The 24,652-nt window shown below is 45.5% G+C and overlaps 1 protein-coding gene across 1 annotated transcript in view; it reads right to left on the bottom strand.

The window, feature by feature from the left end:
- Positions 1 to 23,883, bottom strand: part of RAB3A (RAB3A, member RAS oncogene family) — an 86,451-nt gene extending 62,568 nt beyond the window's left edge. The window contains exons 1-2 of the mRNA XM_075352493.1: positions 23,776 to 23,883; positions 311 to 538 (exon numbers count right to left, since the gene is read on the bottom strand). Of these exons, the coding sequence (XP_075208608.1) occupies positions 311 to 538 (228 nt within the window). The 5' untranslated portion in view covers positions 23,776 to 23,883. The remainder of the gene's footprint in view (positions 1 to 310; positions 539 to 23,775) is intronic.
- Between the last annotated feature and the right edge of the window lie 769 nt (positions 23,884 to 24,652).

The raw sequence follows: 24,652 nt of genomic DNA, 5'->3' as shown, positions 1-24,652 counted from the left end.
TAGGCATAAGATGAGTGTTTTGTAACTCAAAAATCAGTATAAAATAAGTAAACCATTACTAAAAGACACAACATTTTAAGTTGCTTAATACCTATTGTTGGAAATTTGTTCTATATTCAGGTTATTGGTTGTGCGTCCTTCCGGAAACACTAGATTACAAATGACTTTTGATACACAACACCCATTGAGAACCTAGGAAATGATCAGTCCCATCTCGGCATTGTTAAAAGCAGCACAGAGAGATCACGCGGTGACACCTTTAATAATAATGAAGAGCAGCAGATAGAGATGTCCCTAATTACAACCTTACCCAGATCTGCAGCTTGATTCTTTTGTCGTTCCTGTAAATAGTTTTCACTTTGAAGTCTATTCCGACCGTGCTGACAAACGCTGGGGTGAAAGAGTCGTCTGCGTATCGGAAGAGAAAGGAGGTTTTGCCCACGCTGCTGTTCCCAATAATTAAGATCTTGAACATGTAATCAAAGTTCTGGTCGGAGGATTCTTTCTGCCCATAACGAGAATCTGTAGCTGATGCCATCTGTATGGGAAGAGATATTGTACATGAGTGGGAGGGCGGAAGGTATGCTAGGAAGCTGGTTCATGCCACATTCTCTCCATATAGTTCACATATACAGTAGATTATATTTTTTACTGGTAACGAAAAAACCTATAGGATATTTTATTTAGAAAGCAGGATTTTCACATTTAACAAACAAAAAAAAAAAAAATCAAAACAATATACACACTATGAGTATACGAGCACCATTTAGCAAGTCTGATTGTCACAGGATTCTTTTTTATTAATTTAAATCAGAATCCGATCATTTTCAAGAGACTATCAAAATGTTTTATGGCCACAGTAGGGTTGCTCTTTCCGCGCAACGTAAAGAGGTACTGCACAAAGAGAAATGGGTGTGAGGAGTTGTCATGTACACACCTAAAAGCCCCTATATACACAACTAGGTGGGCCGAACCCAACGATTGTCTCATGTATGGTGGCCTCCTAACTCTCCTCGACAGATGACGTAGAGCACACGTCAAACTTTGGCTAACAGGCCCAAAATACCGGATGCCATCACCACCCTCTGCATTGCACTTTCAACTGTATCGAGATTGTGGATGTCAATACAGTTGAAAGTAATGATTGAAGCCGTCCGCTCCCTCCCCCATCATTCTGTGTCTGATGTCTCAATACAGTAAGCGTGATTACGTCACTATTTCGCGCCCGCTGTGCTGAGCAGTGAAGAGCTTTTTTGACCGCTCACTGCCAAGACCGGAGCAGCGGGGCAAAGAGGAGAAGCAAGAATTTAGTTATTTTTTTAATGTGTGGCTCATAATACTATATAAAGGATTATGAGGCCCATACTACTATATGGAGAACAATGTGAGGCCCATAATACTATATGGAGAACAATGTGAGGCCCATAATACTATATGGAGGGCTATGTGTGGCCCAAAATACTATATGGAGGGCTATGTGGGGCCCATTTTTCTGTATGGAGGGCTATGTGGGGCCTATGTCGGGCTCATTGTTCTGTATGAAGGGCTATATAGGCCCATTATTCTATATAGAGGACTACGTGCGGCACATTATTCTGTATACAGTACTATTTGGGGCACATTATTCTGTATGAAGGACTATGTGGGTCACAGAGATTTTCTCGCATTGCACTCGTCTGATTCATACGCTTGTGTGAGCGAGACCTAAGGGAGAATAAGAAAATAAATAAAAAATAGGAAAGGGGGGTGTGTGTGTGTCTGTCTCTCTGTCTGTCTCTCTGTCTGTCTCTCTGTCTGTCTGTGTGAAAAAGAGGGACAGGGGATCCAATGTCTCTATAAATGCTCCATCACCGAACCCACAGCACCAATCCAGGTCCAAAACAGCCATATCCATAGAGCCTCAAAACAATCTGTGGAAATTTGGAGAACCCTGAAACAGAATCCAAATACTCCATGTTTTCCTGAATTTTCCAAGACTCCAGCACTCCCAGCAGAGAGTTCCTCCATCCTGCAAATATTAACCATCCCATTGTACCACTATAGGAGGAGTATCAGATGAGTTCCAGGATCGAGGAATCACCGCGCAATCAGCTGTCTGCCCATAAAATGATATCACATATTTCACAAAACATTTGTATGAAAGAAATGAATTTAAAATATTTCAATGGTGGCATCAATGAAGAATTAGAAAACCTAATCCACTTTTTTCTGCAAATGGCTTGCGAATATCTAATGGGTAGAGATGGGTGAACCCACAGGATGTTCGGGATGGGCCGGGGTTTTTTTCGGGTTTTTTTTAGTCCAGTTTGAGATTGGGCTTGAACCCGAGCATCTGCCTTGACGCCGAACCCCATAGAGGTCTATGGGGACTCGAACATTGTGTTGTAAAATGGTGATAGAAAGGGCTAAGAGGGCTGCAACACTGCTTCCGGGTCCGCTCATTAACTCTCACACATATTCACTGCTTCCCCCTCATCTCTGATCGGCTGCAGTCAGACCGCGCCCCACCCTGTGTGACAGAGTCTGTGATTGGAATCACACATGCTGTCTGCATCCCTATAGCGGTGTAAAAATAAATAAAAAAATGGCAGAAGGTTCCCATATATTGTGATACCTAGCGCAGACAAAGTAGACGGCTGCAGTCCCCAGCCGTGTGCTTATCTTGGCTGTGTAACAAAATAGGAGGACCCAATACGGGTTTTACTTTAACTATTTAAATAATTAAAAAAAGACGGTGTGTGATTCTCCCCTCCAAATTTTGATACCCAGCCATGATGATTGCCCTGGTGCGGTGGCAAAACAGGGTAATAAGGGGTTAATAACCGCTCACAGCTGGCACTAAGCCATAGATTAGTACTGAATTACTAATTCTGTAAGTGAAAAGAAAAAACACAAAACACTGAAAAAATCCTTTATTTGAAATAAAATACAAAATAAAAAAACAAAAACACCCTTTCTCCAATTTATTAAACCCACAAACACCCAGGTCCAATATAAGTGCAGCGCGCAGGCACATTAGAAAACATGACCGCCTGCTGTGGCTTCAGGCAGACACTGACTGAGCCACAGTGTGATATCACTGAGTTTACCTGAGGTCAAAGCTTGAGGTTCCCATGGTATCCCACCTGTGACTGCAGGTAAACTCACCTCAGGTGAACTCATTGAGTTTGACACCTACATGTCCTGGTAAAAAACTGGGGGGGGGGGGGTTTGCCAAGAGATGTAGATTTGGTGCTGAAATTTATACGCCAAAATTGCTGCGCCAAATCTTCTGGCAAAAAAACCCCCAAAAAACAAAAACACATCTAAACGCAATGCGGTATTGATGCCTTTTTTGCCAGAAGATGCAGATTTGGTGCAGGACTTTGGTATATAAATTTCAGCAATAAATCTGCATCTCCTGGCGAAAAAATGTAGTTTAGGTGCGGTTTTCTGTCAGGAGATGCAGACTTGGTGCAGAAATGTCTGCACCGGATTTCTGCAACAAATTTGCAAAACCGCACCAAAACAGTGTCAAAACTGCGGTTTTGTGCGGTTTTCTATCAGGAGATGCAGATTTGGTGCTGGAGTGTATAAACCAAATTCCTGCACCAAATCTGCATCTTCTGGCAAAAAACGTATCGAGACGTAATGCGGATATGATACTTTTTTTGCCAGAAGATGCAGATTTGGTGCAGGAATTTGGTGTATAAATTCCAGCACCAAGTCTTTGTGTCTTGGCAAAAAAAAAAAAAACCTTGGTTTTCTGCCAATAGATACAGGTCTCATTGAAGTCAATGAGTTCCCCTGAGGCAAGTTTACCTGTGGTCACAGGTGGGGTACCGTGGGAGTCTTCAACTGTGACAGCAGGTAAAGTCAAATTACATCACCGCTCACAGCTGCAGCTCAGTCAGTGTTTGCCTGAAGCTGCTGTAGGCAGTCATGCTTTTTAATGTGCCCGTGCGCTGCGACTTTAGTGTGTTGCAGAGCAGGGATAGCTATGGGACCTCGAGTGGATTACCTTGGACCTGGGTGTTTGGGGAGGGGGTTAATAAATTGGAGAAAGATTGTGGTTTTTTGGTAATTTATTTATAATAAAGATTTTTTTTCAGTGCTTCAATTTATTTCATTTCACTTACAGGATTAGTAATAGGGGGGCTCATAGACCCATACCAATTACTAACCTAGGGCTTAGTGGCAGCTGTGATTTGTGATTAACGCTTTACATTACTCCGAATGCCACTGCACCAGGGCAATCGGGATGAATCAGGTAAAGTGCCCATCTCATGGATGCGACAATTCTGGGCGGCTGCAGGCTGCTATTTTTAGACTGGGGGGAGCCCAATAACCATGGGCCTGCCCAGTCTGAGAATACCAGCCCCCAACTATCAGCTTTATCATGGCTGGGTATCAAAATTGGGGAAAACCACACGCCGTTTTTTTTTTTTAATTATTTAAATAATTTACAAAAAGCAGAATGGAATCCCTCTTAGTTTGATACACAGCCAAGATAAGCACACGGCTGGGGCTGCAGCCTGTAGCCATCTGCTTTATCTGTGCTGGGTATCACAATATATGTAGATACCTAAAATAATTTTATTTATTTTTACACCCCTATAGGAACACAGACAGCATGTGTGATTCCAACCAATCACAGACGCTGTCAAACAGGGTGGGGGCACAGTCTGACTGAAACCAATCACAGATGCCGGAACTGACAGTAGGTGGAGGAAGTAGTGAATATGTTTGAGAGTTAATGAGCGGACCTGGAAGTAGTGTTACAGCGGTGGGGAAGGTTGGCAAGTAAAACTGTTCTACTTTATTCCATATATTCTTTTTCTTAATTTCTCTCATTATCCAGATGGCCGAACCTGAACAGTAACACGGACTTCCCTGAGAAGTTCGTGTTCGGGGTCTATGCACGGACACTAGGTATCCGGTACTGACGCCGAACTTTACAGTTTGGATTCGCCCTTCACTACTAATAGGTTGTTTCCATTAAGGCATCATGGCTACATTCTCTAGTAAACCCTTGAATATATGGGCTAGTTTGGTAGTTAAGATGGCTTTCCACGCTTAATATATTGATGATTTATTAGGGTATGTTCAAATGCAGTGTTTCTTGCCGTAAACCCCCCCCCCCCCCCAGCATTTTAATGTGCCAGCAAAGAGGATAAAATTCCTGAAGTCTCCTGCACGTTACGTACCGTACTCTTTCCGTGCAGAGTTGAAGTAGTTTCATATCTGCTGCATGTCACTTCTATTAGCATTTGTGCAGCGGTTTTCACACAATCAAGTGAATGAAAAAAACCCAAAACATAAAAAAATGCACGAAAAAAAGCTAGTAAAAAATGTGTTTATTTTTGCAGCAATACTCCTATGCATTTTTGGTGCAGAAATATCTGTTGCAAATACTTAAAGTGGTTGTCCCACAAACAAAGTACATTTAAATCAATAGATCTTGGAATAATAAGTTCCACATTTCACTGACTGTTTAAAAAGAAATGTTATCTCATAGAAAGAATCATCTACGATCCCATGATATAATGTCTTCATACTCTTTCGTGTCCTCCCTGGCCCAGGAGCTGTGCTATGATCAGACTATGTCCCTGTACGGTCAGACACATCCGTTACACAGCACATAGCAGGGGAAATATATAAGATTATCTCAACACAGGAATATCCAATTGTGGCACTTACTATTATTACAAGATCTATTAGGCCGAGTTCACATGTCCTGTAATCATCCATTAAGGCAGCTTTACACGCAATAACATCGCTAACGAGATGTCGTTGGGGTCATGGAATACGTGACGCACATCCGGCCTCGTTAGCAATGTCGTTGCGTGTGAAACGCACGAACGATCGTTAACAATCAAAATTACTTACCTGAACGATGACGTGTCGTTCCTTTCCCGATTAGCGTTGTTGCTGCAGGATGCAGGTTGTCGTTCCTGCGGCAGCACACATCGCTACGTGACACCGCAGGAACGAGGAACAACCTCGTACCTGCGGCCGCCTGCAATGAGGAAGGAAGGAGGTGGGCGGGATCTTCGTCCCGCTCATCTCCACCCCTCTGCTTCTATTGGGCGGCTGCTTAGTGACGTCGCTGTGACGCCGATCGAACCGCCCCCTTAGAAAGAAGGCGGTTCGCCAGCCACAGCGACGTCGCTAGGCAGGTAAGTATAGTGTGACGGGTGTTAGCGATGTTGTGCGCCACGGCAGCGATTTGTCCGTGACACACAACTAACGGGGGCGGGTACGCTCGCTAGCAATATCGCAGCGTGTAAAGCCCGCTTTAGAATGGATCCTGCAGAGATCAGTTGGGAAATAACCGATATCTGCAGGATCTATTTCTTAACATTGGGGTTTATTTAGAATGGATCCATTAACGGATTGCTATTTAGCCATCCGTTTTTCTTGCATTTGTAAAGGATGCATATTTTTCTTACAGGATCCATTTCAAATGGAAGATAAATAGCAATCCGTTAACATAGGAGCCTATGGAGAACGAATCTGTTAAGAAAAAACAGATCGGGCAGAAAGCATTTTGCAAACTAATTTCTGCAGGATCCGTTCTAATGGATAACTACAGGACCGTGAACTCAGCCTAAAAGGGGTTGTCCACTACTTTAACACTGATGGCTTATCCTTATGATAGGTCATCATTGCCTGTTCGTCCGGGGTCCCGCACCCCGCCGATCAGCTGTTCTCGGTGCCGACAACAGTGGAAAGCTGGAAATGCTCAGATTCAGAGTTGCCTTGTCTTCTGGTAGTGGCTGCTGCCGGGTACTGCCGCTATCCGTTGATGTGGCAGCTCCAGAACTGAGCATTTCCGGCCGCCTGCTGCCCCTATCAGCACCGACAACAACTGGCAGGGTGCTGGATGTCAGATCCTGACCCATTAGACATTGATGGCCCTATCTTAAAGGGAACCTGTCATCAGTTTTTCGACCTATAAGCTGCGGCCACCACCAGTGGGCTCTTATATACAGCATTCTAACATACTGTATATAAGAGCCCAGGCCACTGTGTAGAATGTAAAAAGTAGTTTATAATACTTACTTAACGGTCACACTGCGGTGGAGTTGGGCCATATGGGCGTCTCCATTGTCTGGTGCCGGCGCCTCCTCTTTCGGCCATCCTTGTCCTCTTTCTGAAGCCTGTGTGCATGACGCGTCCTACGTCATACACACTTGCCGGCCTGCGCAGGACCTCAATGCCGGCGAGTGTGGATGACGTAGAACGTGTCATGCAACCCGGCTACAGAAGAAGGAGGACGAAGATGGCCGAAAGAGGCGGCGCCGGCACCGGACAACGGAGACACGCATCTGACCCAACTCCCCCGTAGCGACCATTTAGGTGAGTATTATAAAGTGATTTTTACATTCTACACAGCGGCCTGGGCTCTTATATACAGCATGTTAGAATACTGTATATAAGAGCCCAGTGGTGGTGGCCGACGCTTATAGACCGAAAAAACGGTGACAGGTTCCCTTTAAGGATAGGCCATTAGTGTAAAAGTAGTGAATAAACTTTAAAATCTACTTTATTAGTGGGAAAACCTCCTTTAACGTGTGCACATACCCTAATTTGATAAATACGCCCCATTTTATTCCTTTAATGGTGGTAATAGTGTACAGAAAATACTGTACAGCTCGAGTGCTATCATGTTTTACAAAAACATCAAGCTGGACTGCAAATAATTGCAAGAAAAAATAAAACATAACTTACTAATACAAGATATAATGAACTGTTAAATGCAATCAGCAAAATTAGACCTGGTATTGAAATACCTAATGCCTCTTTACAGAAAAACAAGTTAGGCTCACCCCAAAAAGGAGGTGCATATTAGGCTGCTTTCACACATCCGGTTTTGCAGTACCGCTCAATCCAGCTCAAAAACCTATGCAACGGATGCGGTGGAAAAAACGGATCCGTTGCATAAGTTTTTCCATGCGGCCCGTCCGTTTTTTGACGGATGCGGAATGATTCTGAGCATGCGCAGTGCAAAAAAAACGCATCCGGCGGCCAGATGCGTTTTTTGCCGCAGGACGCCGCATCCGGCGTCCATAGGCTTGTATTATAAATTGCGCCGGATCCAGCGCAATGCTGTCTTTTCGCCGCACAAAAAAAAACGTGCCAGGCAACGTTCCATCCGGCCGCGGCATGGGCTAAATATGCCGCATCCGGTAAAAACCGGAAGCAACGCAAGGCCATGTGGCACAATACGGCGCTAATGCAAGTCTATGCTGAAAAAACGCAACCGGCGGCAAAAAAAAACGGTTGCGTTTTTTCTGCAAAGCGCCGTATTGTGCCGCACTGCAAAAAACGGATGTGTGAAAGCAGCCTTAGTAATGAAAGTCAGGTACATAACTCTGGAGGCGATGGACATTTCAAAACTGTTTTGGTGTAAGACAGATTCGGTTTGGCAATTTGTGAAGCGATTTGTCTAATTTATGATTAGTCTTTCAATTGCTGAGATGAAGACGCCAGTAATGTCTGAATCACATGGGGAAACCAAATAAATGTAGTAGGTACATCATGGTAGCGGTATTAACAGCACATGTATCAGGAAGTGTGTCGGGGAAGGAAGCCGCTAAAGTAGGTAAAATCATAAAGTGATGTAATATGTGACTATAGAATAACAATAACATACAACCCCAATTCCAAAAACTTGAGACACTGTAAAATGTAAAGAAAACAAGAATGCAATTATTTAGAAATCTCTTATAGAAATATTGTATTCTTTAGAGAACATAGCACACAGATCAGAAGGGGAACAGAAGACATTTTTCTATTTCACTTGAGAAAAATTAAATCATTTAGATATTGATAACAGCAAAAAATCTCAAAAAAGTTCAGACCGACCATGTCAACCATTGTGTAGTATCCCCGCTTCTTTTCTCAACAGTCTATAAACGTCTGAGAAGTGAGAAGACCAATTGCTGGAGTTTTTGGAGAATAATGTCCCATTCTTGTCTGATGTTGGATTCTAGTTGATCAACCCTCCTGGGTCTACTTTGCTGGATTTTTCATTTCATAAAATGGCAAATGTTTTTTATTGGTGAAAAGGTTTGGACTGCAACCTTCCAGTTTATCACCCAAACTCTGTAGATTGCACTACTGTGTTCTTAGACAATGATTTCTGGAAGTATTCCTGAGCCCATATACCGTGTTTTTCCAAAATTAAGCCCTCCCCCAAAAGTAAGCCCTTACAGAGATTTTCAGAATTCTCGGAGCAAGGCTTAAATATAAGCCCTCCCCCAAAAATAAGCCCTAGACGCGATTCAATAATGAAGGGTGCGTGATGCTAAAAAAACGTTAAAGATACTGCAGGACACTTCATTATAGACAGTGGGCACACCACAATCACACTCACCAGACACCAAGTGGGAGGACATGCAGTGATCGCACACTCGCGTGCATCAGATCTCAGACACACATCTAATCTCCCACACACAAACATCGAATCCCACACATACTCACCACATCCAGCGACACAGATTTCTTCTCGCCGACAGAATCCTGAGAGGCTGTGCGGTGGAGCGCAAGGACCTGCCGCAATGCTTGCATACAGGACCTGCGGACACGTTACTTCCTCCCATCATTCCATGCGGCCGGAAGCATTCGGTAACGCTGGATGTGCTGAATGAATAAATGAGTGATCTGCGGTGTGTGAGATCTGCGGTGTGTGAGATCCGCGGTGTGTGAGATCCGTGGTGTGTGAGATCCGCGGTGTGTCAGTGTATCGACCAGAAGCAGGGGAGGACGGCATGCAGCACTCACCGGAGATCACAGGGAGATCTGGGAGCCACGCAGAAGTCCGGGTCTGGTAAGTATGACACTCCTGGGAGGGGTGGGTGGTTCTGCTTTTTTGGGGGGTAAACTTACCCCCAACCATGCTTCTCCAAAAACAAGACCTCCTCCAAAAATAAGCCCTTGTGTTTTTTGGGGGGTTTTTTTGGGTGGGGCAAAAAAAAGTATAAGACAGTGTCTTATTTTTGGAAAAACACGGTAGTAATTTGCACTTCCAAATTGTGCTGCCCATTTTTACCAAGTTGTCGCCTGAGGACCTGTAGATTATGAACATTTAAAAAATGACTGTCGGCCTTTATCCTTGTACACATGGATTTCTCCATAATCTCTGAATCTCTTAATGATATTATGTACTGTAAAGGAAGGATATTCAAAGTCCTTCCAATATTACTTTGAGGAATTCCGAAATCGTTCTACAATTTTTAGATTGCAGGTATTCAAAAATTGGTGACCTCTGACCATCTTTGCTTCTAAAAGACTCTGCCTCTCTCTCACATGCTCTCCCTATTCAGTCATGTGACTTAGTTTAACCTTTGTCCGGCTGAATAGGTACAATTGTAATAACTATTCTGTTTTAAAATTGCAATACATTTTTTTTCCCCAAAAGCCGTAGAGGGCTGACATTTCGTGACATCTCTGCAGTTTTGGTCCAGAATATATTGGCCAAATTTCAATAAAATATCCCCCCCCTTCCGAGATAAGGGGTCGCTGTTAACATTGTAAAATTATGCAGCCTGACGAAGGTTAAAATTGATCCTTCAGTTATTTTTCTTCACTCGTGTCACTTACTTTTTCAGCCTTTTGTTAACCCTATGGCAATTTTTTGGGAGATGTGTCGCTGCTCAATTTCTATACAGGTTCATTTTTTCAAATGAAATGGAAAAATGTTGAACTTTAAACTTCTGATGTGTGCTGTATGTTCTATTGTGAATAAAATAGGACTATAAAAAATTTCCAAATCATTGTAATATTATATTCTTTACATTTTACACAGTCTCCTTTGCCTTTTTGGAATTGAGGTTGTATATATATATATATATATATATATATATATATATATATATATATATATATATATATATATATATATATATATATATATATATATATATATATATAAAAATTTGTTAAATGAACTGAAGTTCTCAGGGGTTGATACCTTTTAATGGCTGACTGAAAAGATGGTAATAATAGCAAGCTTTCCAGACTACTCAGGTCTCTTCATCAGGCTCAGTATAACACAAAATCTGAAGTCACATATTTATACAGTTTGTGTTATACTATGCCTGATGAAGAGACCTGAGTAGTTTCGAAAGCTTGCTATTATTACCATCTTTTCAGTCAGCCATTAAAAAGGTATCAACCCCTGAGGACTTCAGTTCTTTTAACCAATCTTTTATCTCTACTGGCTAACACGGTACAAAGATATATTTTGCATTATATATATATATATATATATATATATATATTATATACACACACACACACACACACACACACACACACACACACACAGTGCTGGCCAAAAGTATTGGCACCCCTGCAATTCTGTCAGATAATACTCAGTTTCTTCTTGAAAATTATTGCAATCACAAATTCTTTGGTATTATTATCTTCATTTAATTTGTCTTCAATGAAAAGAAAAAAAAATTGTCATAGAGCCAAATTGGATATAATTCCACACCAAACATAAAAAAGGGGGTGGACAAAAGTATTGGCACTGTTTGAAAAATCATGTGCTGCTTCTCTAATTTGTGTAATTAACAGCACCTGTAACTTACCTGTGGCACCTAACATGTGTTGGCTATAACTAAATCACACTTGCAGCCAGTTGACATGGATTAAAGTTGACTCAACCTCTGTCCTGTGTCCTTGTGTGTACCACATTGAGCATGGAGAAAAGAAAGAAGACCAAAGAACTGTCTGATGACTTGAGAATCCAAATTGTGAGGAAGCATGAGCAATCTCAAGGCTACAAGTCCATCTCCAAAGACCTGAAAGTTCCTGTGTCTACGGTGCGCAGTGTCATCAAGAAGTTTAAAGCCCATGGCACTGTGGCTAACCTCCCTAGAAGTGGAAGGAAAAGAAAAATTGACGAGAGATTTCAACACAAGATTGTGCGGATGGTGGATAAAGAACCTCGACTAACATCCAAACAAGTTCAAGCTGCCCTGCAGTCCGAGGGTACAACAGTGTCAACCCGCACTATCCGTCGCCGTCTGAATGAAAAGGGACTGTATGGTAGGATACCCAGGAAGACCCCACTTCTTACCCCGAGACATAAAAAAGCCAGGCTGGAGTTTGCCAAAGCTTACCTCAGAAAGCCTAAAACGTTTTGGAAGAATGTTCTCTGGTCAGATGAGACAAAAGTAGAGCTATTTGGGAAAAGCCATCAACATACAGTTTACAGGAAAAAAAAGAGGCATTCTAAGAAAAGAACATGGTCCCTACAGTCAAACATGGCGGAGGTTCCCTGATGTTTTGGGGTTGCTTTGCTGCCTCTGGCACTGGACTGCTAGACCGTGTGCATGGCATTATGAAGTCTGAAGACTACCAACAAATTTTGCAGCATAATGTAGGGCCCAGTGTGAGAAAGCTGGGTCTCCCTCAGAGGTCATGGGTCTTCCAGCAGGACAATGACCCAAAACACACTTCAAAAAGCACTAGAAAATGGTTTGATAGAAAGCACTGGAGACTACTAAAGTGGCCAGCAATGAGTCCAGACCTGAATCCCATAGAACACTGTGGAGAGATCTCAAAATAACAGTTTGGAGAAGGCACCCTTCAAATGTCAGGGACCTGGAGCAGTTTGCCAAAGAAGATTGGTCTAAAATTCCAGGAGAGCATTGTAAGATACTCATTGATGGTTACCGGAAGCGGTTGTTCGCAGTTATTTTGGCTAAAGGTTGTGCACCCAAGTATTAGGCTAAGGGTGCCAATACTTTTGTCTGGCCCATTTTTGGAGTTTTGTGTGAAATGATCAATGATTTGATTTTTGTTTCATTCTCTTTTGTGTTTTTTCACTGCAAGCAAAATAAATGAAGATGATAATACCAAAGACTTGGTGATTGCAATCATTTTCAAGAAGAAACGGAGTATTCTCTGACAGAATTGCAGGGGTGTCAAGACTTTTGGCCAGCACTGATATGTGTGTAAATATATATATATATATATGAGACGTTATATAATAAAGATACACAATTCTAGATACAAGTGTATATTTGTGGTTTGATGTGTGAATACAAGCATCGATCATGATTAATAAAAAATAGTAAATAAATCTAGTATTCTAGAATATAATAAATATAATAGATCACTAATCAATAATGTATTTAGAACAGGGATTGATAAAAATAAAAAAATATTAAGAAATCAAAACTAATTGAAGTATTAAAAAAAAAATGACAATTAACATTTTTATTCTATAGGAAAAAAAAACAAAAACATTTATCTAATGCACAAATGCAACTTCAAGTGACTAGAAAATGCTGGGGTAATAGAACTTTCCAGAAGGCCCGACATGCATAGCCATGCTAAACTCCCGGCTTCTTCAAGGGTCACTGACGTCTGATAGCGCTTACCATGAGTCACTTTGGAGCACTGTACGCTGGAAAAATTCATCATGTTCATTAAATCAGTGTAGTCAAGTGAAATCTTTAGGGAGATGAGCAAAAGGTCAAGAGGCTGAGACGTGACAGTAATTAGCGCACAAGACAGAAGGGGCTGGAGACATCAGACTCGGGCAATAATTCAGTATTGGTCTTATATGGATATAAAGTCTGATTAATGTTTAATTCAACGCTGTTTGTTAACAGTTTTTACATTTGGAGTCAATTTTCCGAAACTGGCCGTTTAATGCATACGGAGACAAATTACATGTCCTTTCTGCAGAAAATCGGATCCAGTTTCATCCCTTGCAATGACTGCTGAGCAAGGGTACATCAAGTACAACCCGCTCATCATGTGTACTTAGATGCGAAGGGCACCATTCACTATTGAAATTTTTACCTTTTTTCGTCTAGTTTTTGGCATTTTAACCTGTTTTTTAATTTGTACCTTATTTTACTTTTAATTTTCACCCTTTCAAGTTGATTTTATATCTATTTACATGTTTTGGTTGTTATGTCTGCCATTGTGGGTGGGTTTGAGGTTTCAGGACATTCATTAAGTTTCCGCTTCTGCTCTGTGCCAATCATTGCAATGGCTGCCCATACGTTATAGGATCCAATTTATATTGCTTATTTTTATCCATAAAGCTCTCCACAGCGCAGCACCCCCCTACATCTCCACCCTTATCTCTATCTATCACCCTACGGGTTCTCTACCATAGACTAACATTCGCACAAATCCAAACCTCCCACTCTGTGCTCCAAGACTTCTCCCAAGCTGCACCAATCCTCTGAAATGCTCTACCCAAAAGAAACCAGGACGAACCACAACTTACTCAGCTTCAGACGCTCCCAAAAAACACATCTTTTTAGGGTGGCCTATTACCCTCCCTAGGGCACACTCACACGAGCGTGACAAACAGACGAGTGCAATGCGAGAAAATCTTGCATTGCACTCGGACCTATGTTAGTCAATGAGGGAGAGCAGTTGGGCAGCTTTTCTCACATCCAGATTCTGAATGCGAGAAAAGCGGCAGCATGCTGCAATTGTCTGCGAGAGCCATATCTCTTGCACCATTCAAGTGAATGGATGCGAGAGATACATCGGACTGCACTCGGATGTTATCCCAGTGCAGTGCAATATACGCACAGGCTGACAATGGAGGAGATGGGAGGATTAACCCCTCCCTCTCCTCCGCAGCGCCCGCCCTCAGCTTCACAGCTGTGATCTGATTGCAGGATCGGGTCACAGTCGCATGACACTCAGCTCACACTCGCAGTAGTCGGGGGTCATTAGCATATCGCATCGGATGCCATATGCTCGTGTGAGTCCAACCTTAATCAAAGTCAATTCATATATAGCCCCTCCATTGTTTCTCAAAACATAATTCTCCGTCAAATTCCACCACACCCAAAAGCACCACAAAGATTGGCTGGTGACTGGCTCATGCAGCCTTTATCTATCCCCCACTTCCTCGAGATGGCTGGACCAGCATTGTAAATAAGCCCCTGTATCTTGTCCCCCCCACCTCATTGAAGATTTAAGCTCTCAGGAGCAGGGTTGTCTTTATTTTTGCTTTAATTATAGTATATTCTATAACTGTTGCTTGCTTGTCTTGTCACTTCTGAATTGTAAAGCGCTGCGGAATATGTTGGCGCTGTGTTATCTGCGAAAAACCACACACGTTTTGCACAGATGTGTAAAAGGTGCGTATGGCCCTCCGTGTGCTGTGATTTTGGCTGAGTGTTCTCAGTGTGCTATCCGTGATAACAAATGGAGAACAGGAACTTTCTGCTCACCTGTCCCTGGTGTTGCTGTCCGTGGTGCTGAAGTCTTCCGCTCTGCCGTCTCCAACCCTGCTGACTCCTCGCTGCTGCTGCTTCCGGTCCTCGGTGCAGTGAATATGTGATAAAATAATGAGCGGGGGTTGGAATCAAGTGACAGCAGCGGCAGAGACAGCAGCGCTGGAGAAAGCAAGTATAGAAATAAATTTTATTTCACAGAAACTTAAGTTTTCTCTGGTGTCACACTGATCACATTCGTGCGGTCCGTGTGAACCCCCGTGCTGCCAGAGAAAAACGGACATGTCTACATGTGGAGCTCACACGTACGCTCCACACGGACTATGTTAAAACACGCACGTGTGCGCAGACCCATTTATTTTAATGGGTCTATGTGTGGCAGGGTCGTTACACGTGCCGGAGACACGGATGTGTGAAGGGGGCCTTAGACTATGGTTTTATGACCTCAGCCAAGTATGTTTGAATAACAAACTTTGATAGTTGCCGGGGTCCAAGCCCCACTGTAGACTTATCAGATAGGTGGGTCCCTGGCGGTTTCTCCCCACCCGCTGCCCTGCAGTGACAGGTCTCTGCCCGTATGTGCATATAAAGAGAACGCTGTCAATTCAGGGCAGCCGGATGGGAGAATCCGCTGGGGACCAGCCTGTCCAACTAGTCTACAGTGCGGCCATGGATTGGACAGCATGTATCAGAGGTCAGGTTCACTTCAAAGACAAAAAATAAATAAATATATTATATATATTTTGCGCAAAATTCACGAACCATGTGCCTAAGCCCCCCCCTCCCCCACAAATGATGCATCAGGCCCTAAATCCGAGGCATTTTATACGTTTCTTTACTTCAATTTCTGCACAAAATTAAAAAAAAGTAAATGGAAACTAAGGTTTCACGACAACACAAAGATCACCTACTTGTATGGCATTTGTGACATCAGCTTATCGTACAAGTGCTGTCAGACATCTTTGAAAATCGGTCGGAGCACGGACCGGCCACAGGTCTCCCCACTAGCATACGTATAAATGAGGCTGAGGAGTTTGGTCAGGAGACCTGTGTCCGGTCCGTGCACTGGGCTTCATGCGCAGGTCGATTTTCGACGTCTGACTGAGCCCCAACTCTTATAATTCCTTTATTGTTAACCACAAAGGGGCATTTTTATCAAACCAGTCTAAAGGTGCAATTACGCTGCAAGATTACCGGGAATGAGCGTTCCTAACCAGACTGCCGATCATCCAGTAAAGCGAACAAAACGATCGTTCGTGGGGTGAAACTACCTTCTGGTTTGCCCAAATGATCATCGCTCTCGGAAGCGCATAGTCCTGTGTAAATGTGGCCTGCGCTGCCGAGAATAAGGGCTACCTATGCTTACCGGTCTATTTCTGATCACTCTGTGTATATTACACAGCCTTAAAATGCTACAGATTTATCAGAAGGGTCATCATGTTCTGTCTACTTATTATGTGGCTTACCATTTTAGCGCATTGTGTCAGGCGTCAAAGAATAACCGTAATTTTAATGTGTCTTTTTTCCTTAAATCTCAGTACACGTAAAGATAAGAAACGTCATATTTTATCAGAAATCTGCTTCTTTCTCCACTAGGACTGATCAGTCAGAATTCGCAATTCACAGGTAAACTCAATCTCTGTGATTACAGATTTTACCCGGACATCGAGAGTGAAAGCCAATGTCTCTGATTGTAATAAGATTTTAAGTTGCTTATTTCATGTGCACTACTGGTGGTTACTCTTTCAGCCAACCCTCTGAGATTAGTATGATGTAGGCAGAGATCCTGAATCCAACAATGTATCACTTAGATTATTGAGTGCAGCGGTTCTGACAGAATCAGAATTTTTAGATTTAGCCATGCACTGAGAGAACTGTTTCTCCCACACCAGGCTTTCTATAGATATTGTATAGTCAGTGAGGTGTCAAAGGAGGGGGCATGCCAGATAACATGCGTATGACATTGTAGTCTGACCAATGAGAACTCTTGCTGCTTAAAAAAAATCATAGCAAATAACATATTGGATCTTGACAAGACAGGCATCCCTGAATTCTGTGTGTTATCTGTTGCAGCATGCTGTCTTCATCTTAGGCCAGTTTCACACGTCAGTGAAAAACACTGACGTTCTTCACTGACGTGTAAAACACGCACATGTCCCTCCGTGTTCCGTGATTCACGGCACACGTGGGTTGTCCATGTGCAATCCGTGATTGCATATGGACATTACTCACCTGCCTTCACTGCTGCTGTCCATGGTGCTGATCTACTCGGCTCTCCAGCGTCCGCCCACCACTCTCAGCAGCTACTTCCTGGTCGGCATTTCCTGCTCTCATGAATATTCATGAGCCGGGCAGAAGCTGCCGAGAGCAGAGGCTGCACAGCGAATCGCAGGCAAGGTAAGTTGAAAATATTTAATATGTCCGTGATTTTCTGGTACGTGTTTCACTGATCACACACGGATCACACCATAGTGTGGTCCGTGGATCATCAGTGATGCCAGGAAAAAACTGACATGTCTCCGTGCAGAATCACGGCCACGCGTGCACGGAGACACGTTCAGTGAAAAATCACTGATGTGTGAGCAGACCCATTGATTAGAATGGGTCTGCGTATGTCAGTGATTCTGGTACGTATAATAAAAAAAAAAAAAGCACAAATGTACCAGAATCACCGACGTGTGAAACAGGCCTTACATAGCAAAAATCTGCTGACAGATTGCCTTTAGTAGTATATATTCCCCATGAAGGTTTAATTGAAGGTTGGAGCCTTTTCCCCACTCAGTGTCTGCAGTATTTTGCCTATGTCCTGTGCTTGCACTCCATACACATCATGGGTCAAGAACAGCATTGTCATGTGCCCTTGGTGAATGCCAGGTGAGCACACCTGGGGGAAGGGTGAGGATATATCTTTAGAAGCATACCATTTATTTGCTTCCATACGTAGGGACATATATTGTTCCGATTTTGGCACGCTGCCCTTATACCTAGTTATTCATATACATTTTCTAACATGTGGAATAAGCACTGGGGATTGTTTGAATATATGAGATGTTAGGATCCTAATTTGGATTTATCTCTGTTCCTCTGACTGTAGGTTTGGTGTTGTATGTTAACAATTTAGTACGCAATGTCATTAAGAAATATATATATATATATATATATATATATATATATATATATATATATATATATATAAATAAAAACAAGGAGTCTTGGAAGTTTTTATATGACCACACAGATCCCTGGATTTCAAAATCATCAAGCCTTTCTGGTATTACATGAAGAGATAAGGATTGGCAAAAGCCTACGTTCACATATCAGTGGTTAATTCTCCAAGATGTTTGGAAAAGCCTCCTTGATGAGTTCCTTCAAAAACTGTGTGTAAGGGTAACGAGTAGTGATGAGCTAACACAGTCATGCACGGGTGCTCGATACTTGTAAGGACTAGTGATGAGTGAGCACTACCATGCTCGGGTGGTTGGTAATTGTAAAGAGCAGTTTGATGCTCGGACGGGATTGACTCACTTAAAAAATAATAATGGAAGTAAATAGGAAACTCGAGCATTTTCCTGGAAGATTTTCTGGAAAAAAGGTTCCCTGTTGACTACCATTATACATGAGTCGAGCCCGTCCGACTGCTCGTTATGAGTACCAAACACTCGAGCATGGCAGTGCTCCCTCATTACGAGTACTAAGCACCCAAGCATAGCAGTGCTCGCTCATTAGAAGTACCCGTGCAGGGTAGTGCTAGCTCATCACTACTCATTTCAAGTACAGAGCACTCGCTCATCACTACGAGTACTTGAGAATGGCAGTGCTCACTCATTACTACTTGATATGAGTACTGAGCACCAGACCATGATAGTGCTCGCTCATCACTACTAGTTATGAGTACCAAGCACTCCAACATGGTAGTGCTCGCTCATCACTACTCATTACAAGTACCGAGCACTTGCTCATCACTACTCATTTCGAGTAACCCAGAATGGTAGTGCTCGCTCATCACTACTCATTACGAGTACCGAGCACCCGAGCATGGTAGTGCTCACTCATCACTACGAGTACTGAACACCCGAGCATGGTAGTGCTCGTTCATCACTAGTCATTACAAGTACCGAGCACCCGAGCATGGTAGTGCTCATCACTAGTCATTACAAGTACCGAGCACCCCAGCATAGTAGTGCTCATCACTAATCATAACGAGTACCGAGCACCCCAGCATAGTAGTGCTCATCACTAGTCATAACGAGTACCGAGCACCCCAGCATAGTAGTGCTCGCTCATCACTAGTAACAAGAAGAATTGGTGCAGTTTAGGAAGCAGAGTGGTCACTCCAAATATTGATTTGATCTAGTTTTTTCTTTTGTTCATTAGTTTACATTGTATCAGTTAAAATACAATTAACGCATCTACTATTTCCTATCGTTGTTACTCTGCAGCATTTTTTTCACGCCTGTATAAAACATTTGCTGAATATGGTGTAGTTACTTTATTCGGAAATCAATCCCTTCTATGGCAGGGAAGATTTTCGGAAACGTTACATTTTCGAGGCTGAAGATACCATGGCGTCCTCCACCATGCCCCTTTAGAGTATGTCGGTCACTTCTTACTCTATGCTCTGGCATCAGGACATAATGAAAGGCTCATGGTTCTCTAAAATGGATTTGTTAAATACTGCATCATTTCACTGTGAATAGGGAAGATCGAAGAGACATGGAGTGGTCATTTACTAGATGACAAGGAATACTCTAACAGAAAACCACAAACCAGTTACAAGCCCAAAGTGGAAAACATGGTTTAACCCTTGACTGGTACCATGAAAAAAAAAACTAGAATAGGTGTACCAATCTGCATGGGGTCATATTGACCCAATGGTACCAGACAAGGGTTAGTCACATAGTAGTAGGAAACCTTCACCACGGTCCAGAATGGACTAGATACCATGAGGCTTGTGCAAAGAGTTGGGGCTGGGAAATTCCGTAACATGGCATTGTCAGGACAGAATAAAATGGTATAAACTGCGTCCGACCCCCCATCCTCCACGAATCAATGTGCTAAATGCTACTTCTGCAGTGCTGTCCGAGACGCCCATGTATGTTCTACTTCTGAGCACAGCCCCATCAGGCTGCGTTTCTTCTCCAGAACCCTCGCCCTCTTCATCACCTTATAAGTATTATGGCCAACGACAGTTGCGCCTTAAACGATGGCGCCAACAATAGTTCCGGCATTTCACGTCACATATATAGAATATATGTCGAGACATTGTATAGATACACATATTCCAGAGATATCCTCCTATGCAATGTCTTCATGAGATTTTAGCTCCAAAGTGTCACCTGTATGTCATTATCTAGATTTTCCAGGATTGGATATGGAGGGGAACGGTAAAGGGCATCCGCTATATGTCCTCTGACCACCCGATGGAAATCAAAAGCAAATAACCGTAGTTCTGCGGTGGAAATGACTATCTATAGCCCAAGAAAAGACATTACATGTTCATTTAGTGAAAAGGCAACGATGTACAACGGAGGAAGATGCTCCAGGGCCTGACTGCAGAGGAGGAGGGACAACGGGGACTGGCAAATTAAGATTCTGCACAATTTCCTGGGGAGAAATGTGCACGTTCTGCAGGCACAAGTCGCAAAAGCCGCAGGAGCGGAGGAAATGTGTCCTGCATTAATGGATGGCCCGTCATCCGGTGGAGGTCGAGCCGGATAGGGCACATGTGTGCCGGACATGGACATTTCTCCCTGCTGTGGGATGACATACACTAGATAACATAAATAGGAGTTCATTTCCTACACGTAAATGTCTCCCTATGGGCATGAACATAGGATTTCATCTCTGATGGTTGTCTGTGACCACGCCAGCAGTGCCCGTGAATGAGCGAATCCACCCAGCACACAGATATGGGATCATACATACACGCGATCCCACAAATAAGGCCACATACCATCCTGTATACCAGGGTAGAACAAGTATGAGCATGCAGAGAGTACCAGCGTTTGATATTGAAGGTCAAGCTATTTAAAGGAACAACTGTCAATATCATAAGCCCACAATACCCTTGATGGCAGCCGTCATCATGTCACCTGCCGCTTATAGATTAGATGCCCTATAACCGGTGGCTCCACCGACGCTGAATGGGCTATCGATTCTAACACTTCTTCCCCCTCCCCCTACATGGAGTGTAAAATAATCTAGAAAAATGCACAGCCTATTCAATGAAGGGCATCAATTATTCACTGCCTTTATTTTATCACCTATGTTTAAAAATAGCGGTGAGGAGATCACATATCATACACCCTTGGACGAGACCTCGTCAATGACATTCCTTCCCAGAGGTGTCCACAGGGCACTTGGCAGGCAGCACCCGGCTCCACGGGGGACAGACGGGCAAGCAGCACCCCGCTCCCGATGGGCAGGCAGCCCCCCGGTACAGATGGGCAGGCAGCACGCAGCACCCCGGTACAGATGGGCACCCCGCTCCCCGGTACAGATGGGCAGGCAGCACCCCGCTCCCCGGTACAGATGGGCAGGCAGCACCCCGCTCCCCGGTACAGATGGGCAGGCAGCACCCCGCTCCCCGGTACAGATGGGCAGGCAGCACCCCGCTCCCCGGTACAGATGGGCAGGCAGCACCCCGCTCCCCAGTACAGATGGGCAGGCAGCACCCCGCTCCCCGGTACAGATGGGCAGGCAGCACCCCGGTACAGATGGGCAGGCAGCACCCCGGTACAGATGGGCAGGCAGCACCCCGGTACAGATGGGCAGGCAGCACCCCGCTCCCCGGTACAGATGGGCAGGCAGCACCCCGGTACAGATGGACAGGCAGCACCCCGCTCCCCGGTACAGATGGGCAGGCAGCACCCCGGTACAGATGGGCAGGCAGCACCCCGCTCCCCGGTACAGATGGGCAGGCAGCACCCTGGTACAGATGGGCAGGCAGCACCCTGGTACAGATGGGCAGGCAGCACCCTGCTCCCTGGTACAGATGGGCAGGCAGCACCCTGCTCCCTGGTACAGATGGGCAGGCAGCACCCTGCTCCCCGGTACAGATGGGCAGGCAGCACCCTGCTCCCCGGTACAGATGGGCAGGCAGCACCCTGCTCCCCGGTACAGATGGGCAGGCAGCACCCCGGTACAGATGGGCAGGCAGCACCCCGGTACAGATGGGCAGGCAGCACCCCGGTACAGATGGGCAGGTAGCACCCCGGTACAGATGGGCAGGCAGTACCCCGCTCCCCGGTACAGATGGGCAGGCAGCACCCCGGTACAGATGGGCAGGCAGCACCCCGCTCCCCGGTACAGATGGGCAGGCAGCACCCCGGTACAGATGGGCAGGCAGCACCCCGGTACAGATGGGCAGGCAGCACCCCGGTACAGATGGGCAGGCAGCACCCCGGTACAGATGGGCAGGCAGCACCCTGGTACAGATGGGCAGGCAGCACCCCGCTCCCCGGTACAGATGGGCAGGCAGCACCCCGGTACAGATGGGCAGGCAGCACCCCGGTACAGATGGGCAGGCAGCACCCTGGTACAGATGGGCAGGCAGCACCCCGGTACAGATGGGCAGGCAGCACCCCGGTACAGATGGGCAGGCAGCACCCTGGTACAGATGGGCAGGCAGCACCCTGGTACAGATGGGCAGGCAGCACCCTGGTACAGATGGGCAGGCAGCACCCCGGTACAGATGGGCAGGCAGCACCCCGCTCCCCGGTACAGATGGGCAGGCAGCACCCCGGTACAGATGGGCAGGCAGCACCCCGGTACAGATGGGCAGGCAGCACCCCGGTACAGATGGGCAGGCAGCACCCCGGTACAGATGGGCAGGCAGCACCCCGGTACAGATGGGCAGGCAGCACCCCGCTCCCCGGTACAGATGGGCAGGCAGCACCCCGGTACAGATGGGCAGGCAGCACCCCGGTACAGATGGGCAGGCAGCACCCCGGTACAGATGGGCAGGCAGCACCCTGGTACAGATGGGCAGGCAGCACCCCGGTACAGATGGGCAGGCAGCACCCCGCTCCCCGGTACAGATGGGCAGGCAGCACCCCGCTCCCCGGTACAGATGGGCAGGCAGCACCCCGCTCCCCGGTACAGATGGGCAGGCAGCACCCCGCTCCCCCGTACAGATGGGCAGGCAGCACCCCGCTCCCTGGTACAGATGGGCAGGCAGCACCCAGGTACAGATGGGCACCCCGCTCCCCGGTACAGATGGGCAGGCAGCACCCCGCTCCCTGGTACAGATGGGCAGGCAGCACCCCGCTCCCCGGTACAGATGGGCAGGCAGCACCCCGGTACAGATGGGCAGCTAATGACTGCAATCCAGGGAAGGCTTTCTGCAGATGTTTAGGGCATCATCATTCTCCCTCCCCCACCAGAGCAGGAATGGGGGCAGCCTGCTTCATGGAGCTGCCATGTCCCTATGTTACAGCACTGCCTGCCAGTGATCCAGATGCCACAGCATCCTCCGATGACAAATGAAGGTTACATGCAGCCCTGGGCACGCCGCGGGCATCACCTAGGACCGGAGGCTTCTGCCAGCACACGACGCCATTCTTACCTTCTTTATTTAGCTCGGGTCTTATTGCACCAATGCAGCAGCTCTCTCCCTGCACCTGCAGAGCACACGCTGACGTCAGATGATTGACAGCTGCAAAATGCTGCTGGGCGTGGCTTCAACACTGCCTCTCCGCCCCCCTCCGGTGAAAAGTGAATGATTCCATTGGCAATTGAGGCTAACCAATGAGAGAGCGCCGGTTGCCTCGGTGAACGGGATGATGAGCCCGCCCCTGGGTGAATAATTGATGGCGGAGGCCGCTCCACACAATGTCATCTGCTGCCATTGTTATAGCAGCCGCCTCGCCCGCCATCACTGACAGCACATAGGCACTGAATGCAGAGGGCACACGGCTCTGCGGTGATAGCCTGGCACAGTGTGCCCATCACAGAGGACACTGGAGCGCCCATACCATAGCCTCTGTGGGTGGCACACACCCTGGGGGCAGACCTGGCACACACCAGTGCCACAATCATCACATCCGGGTGATGGAAGGATTGCCATAGCAACCGGGCTGCTCACTATTTAGAGGGATAATTACTGCCCGATGGAAAAACCAACGCCATGGCTATCCAACAGGAGGAAATATCCGACTGTGCACAGCTCCTACACAGAGCCATGTGTCTCCATGGTTACCAACTACAATCAACCTGCTCCCATGTAGCACAGCCACAAGATGTACAGGCGGCGGCTATTCTATACAGATACGTTATTACTGAACCACAACCTATACAACCCTACACCACAATCACACACTACAGGCGGGGGTCATTCCATACAGACACATTATTACTGAACCACAAGCTATCCCACCCTACACCACAATCACACACTACAGGCGGGGGTCATTCTATACAGATACGTTATTACTGAACCACAA

This window comes from Anomaloglossus baeobatrachus, chromosome 1 (genome assembly GCF_048569485.1).
Source record: "Anomaloglossus baeobatrachus isolate aAnoBae1 chromosome 1, aAnoBae1.hap1, whole genome shotgun sequence".
Lineage (NCBI taxonomy): Eukaryota > Metazoa > Chordata > Amphibia > Anura > Aromobatidae > Anomaloglossus > Anomaloglossus baeobatrachus.
The sequence above is the reverse complement of the archived record's forward strand: the minus strand, read 5'-3'. Positions and strand labels throughout refer to the sequence as shown.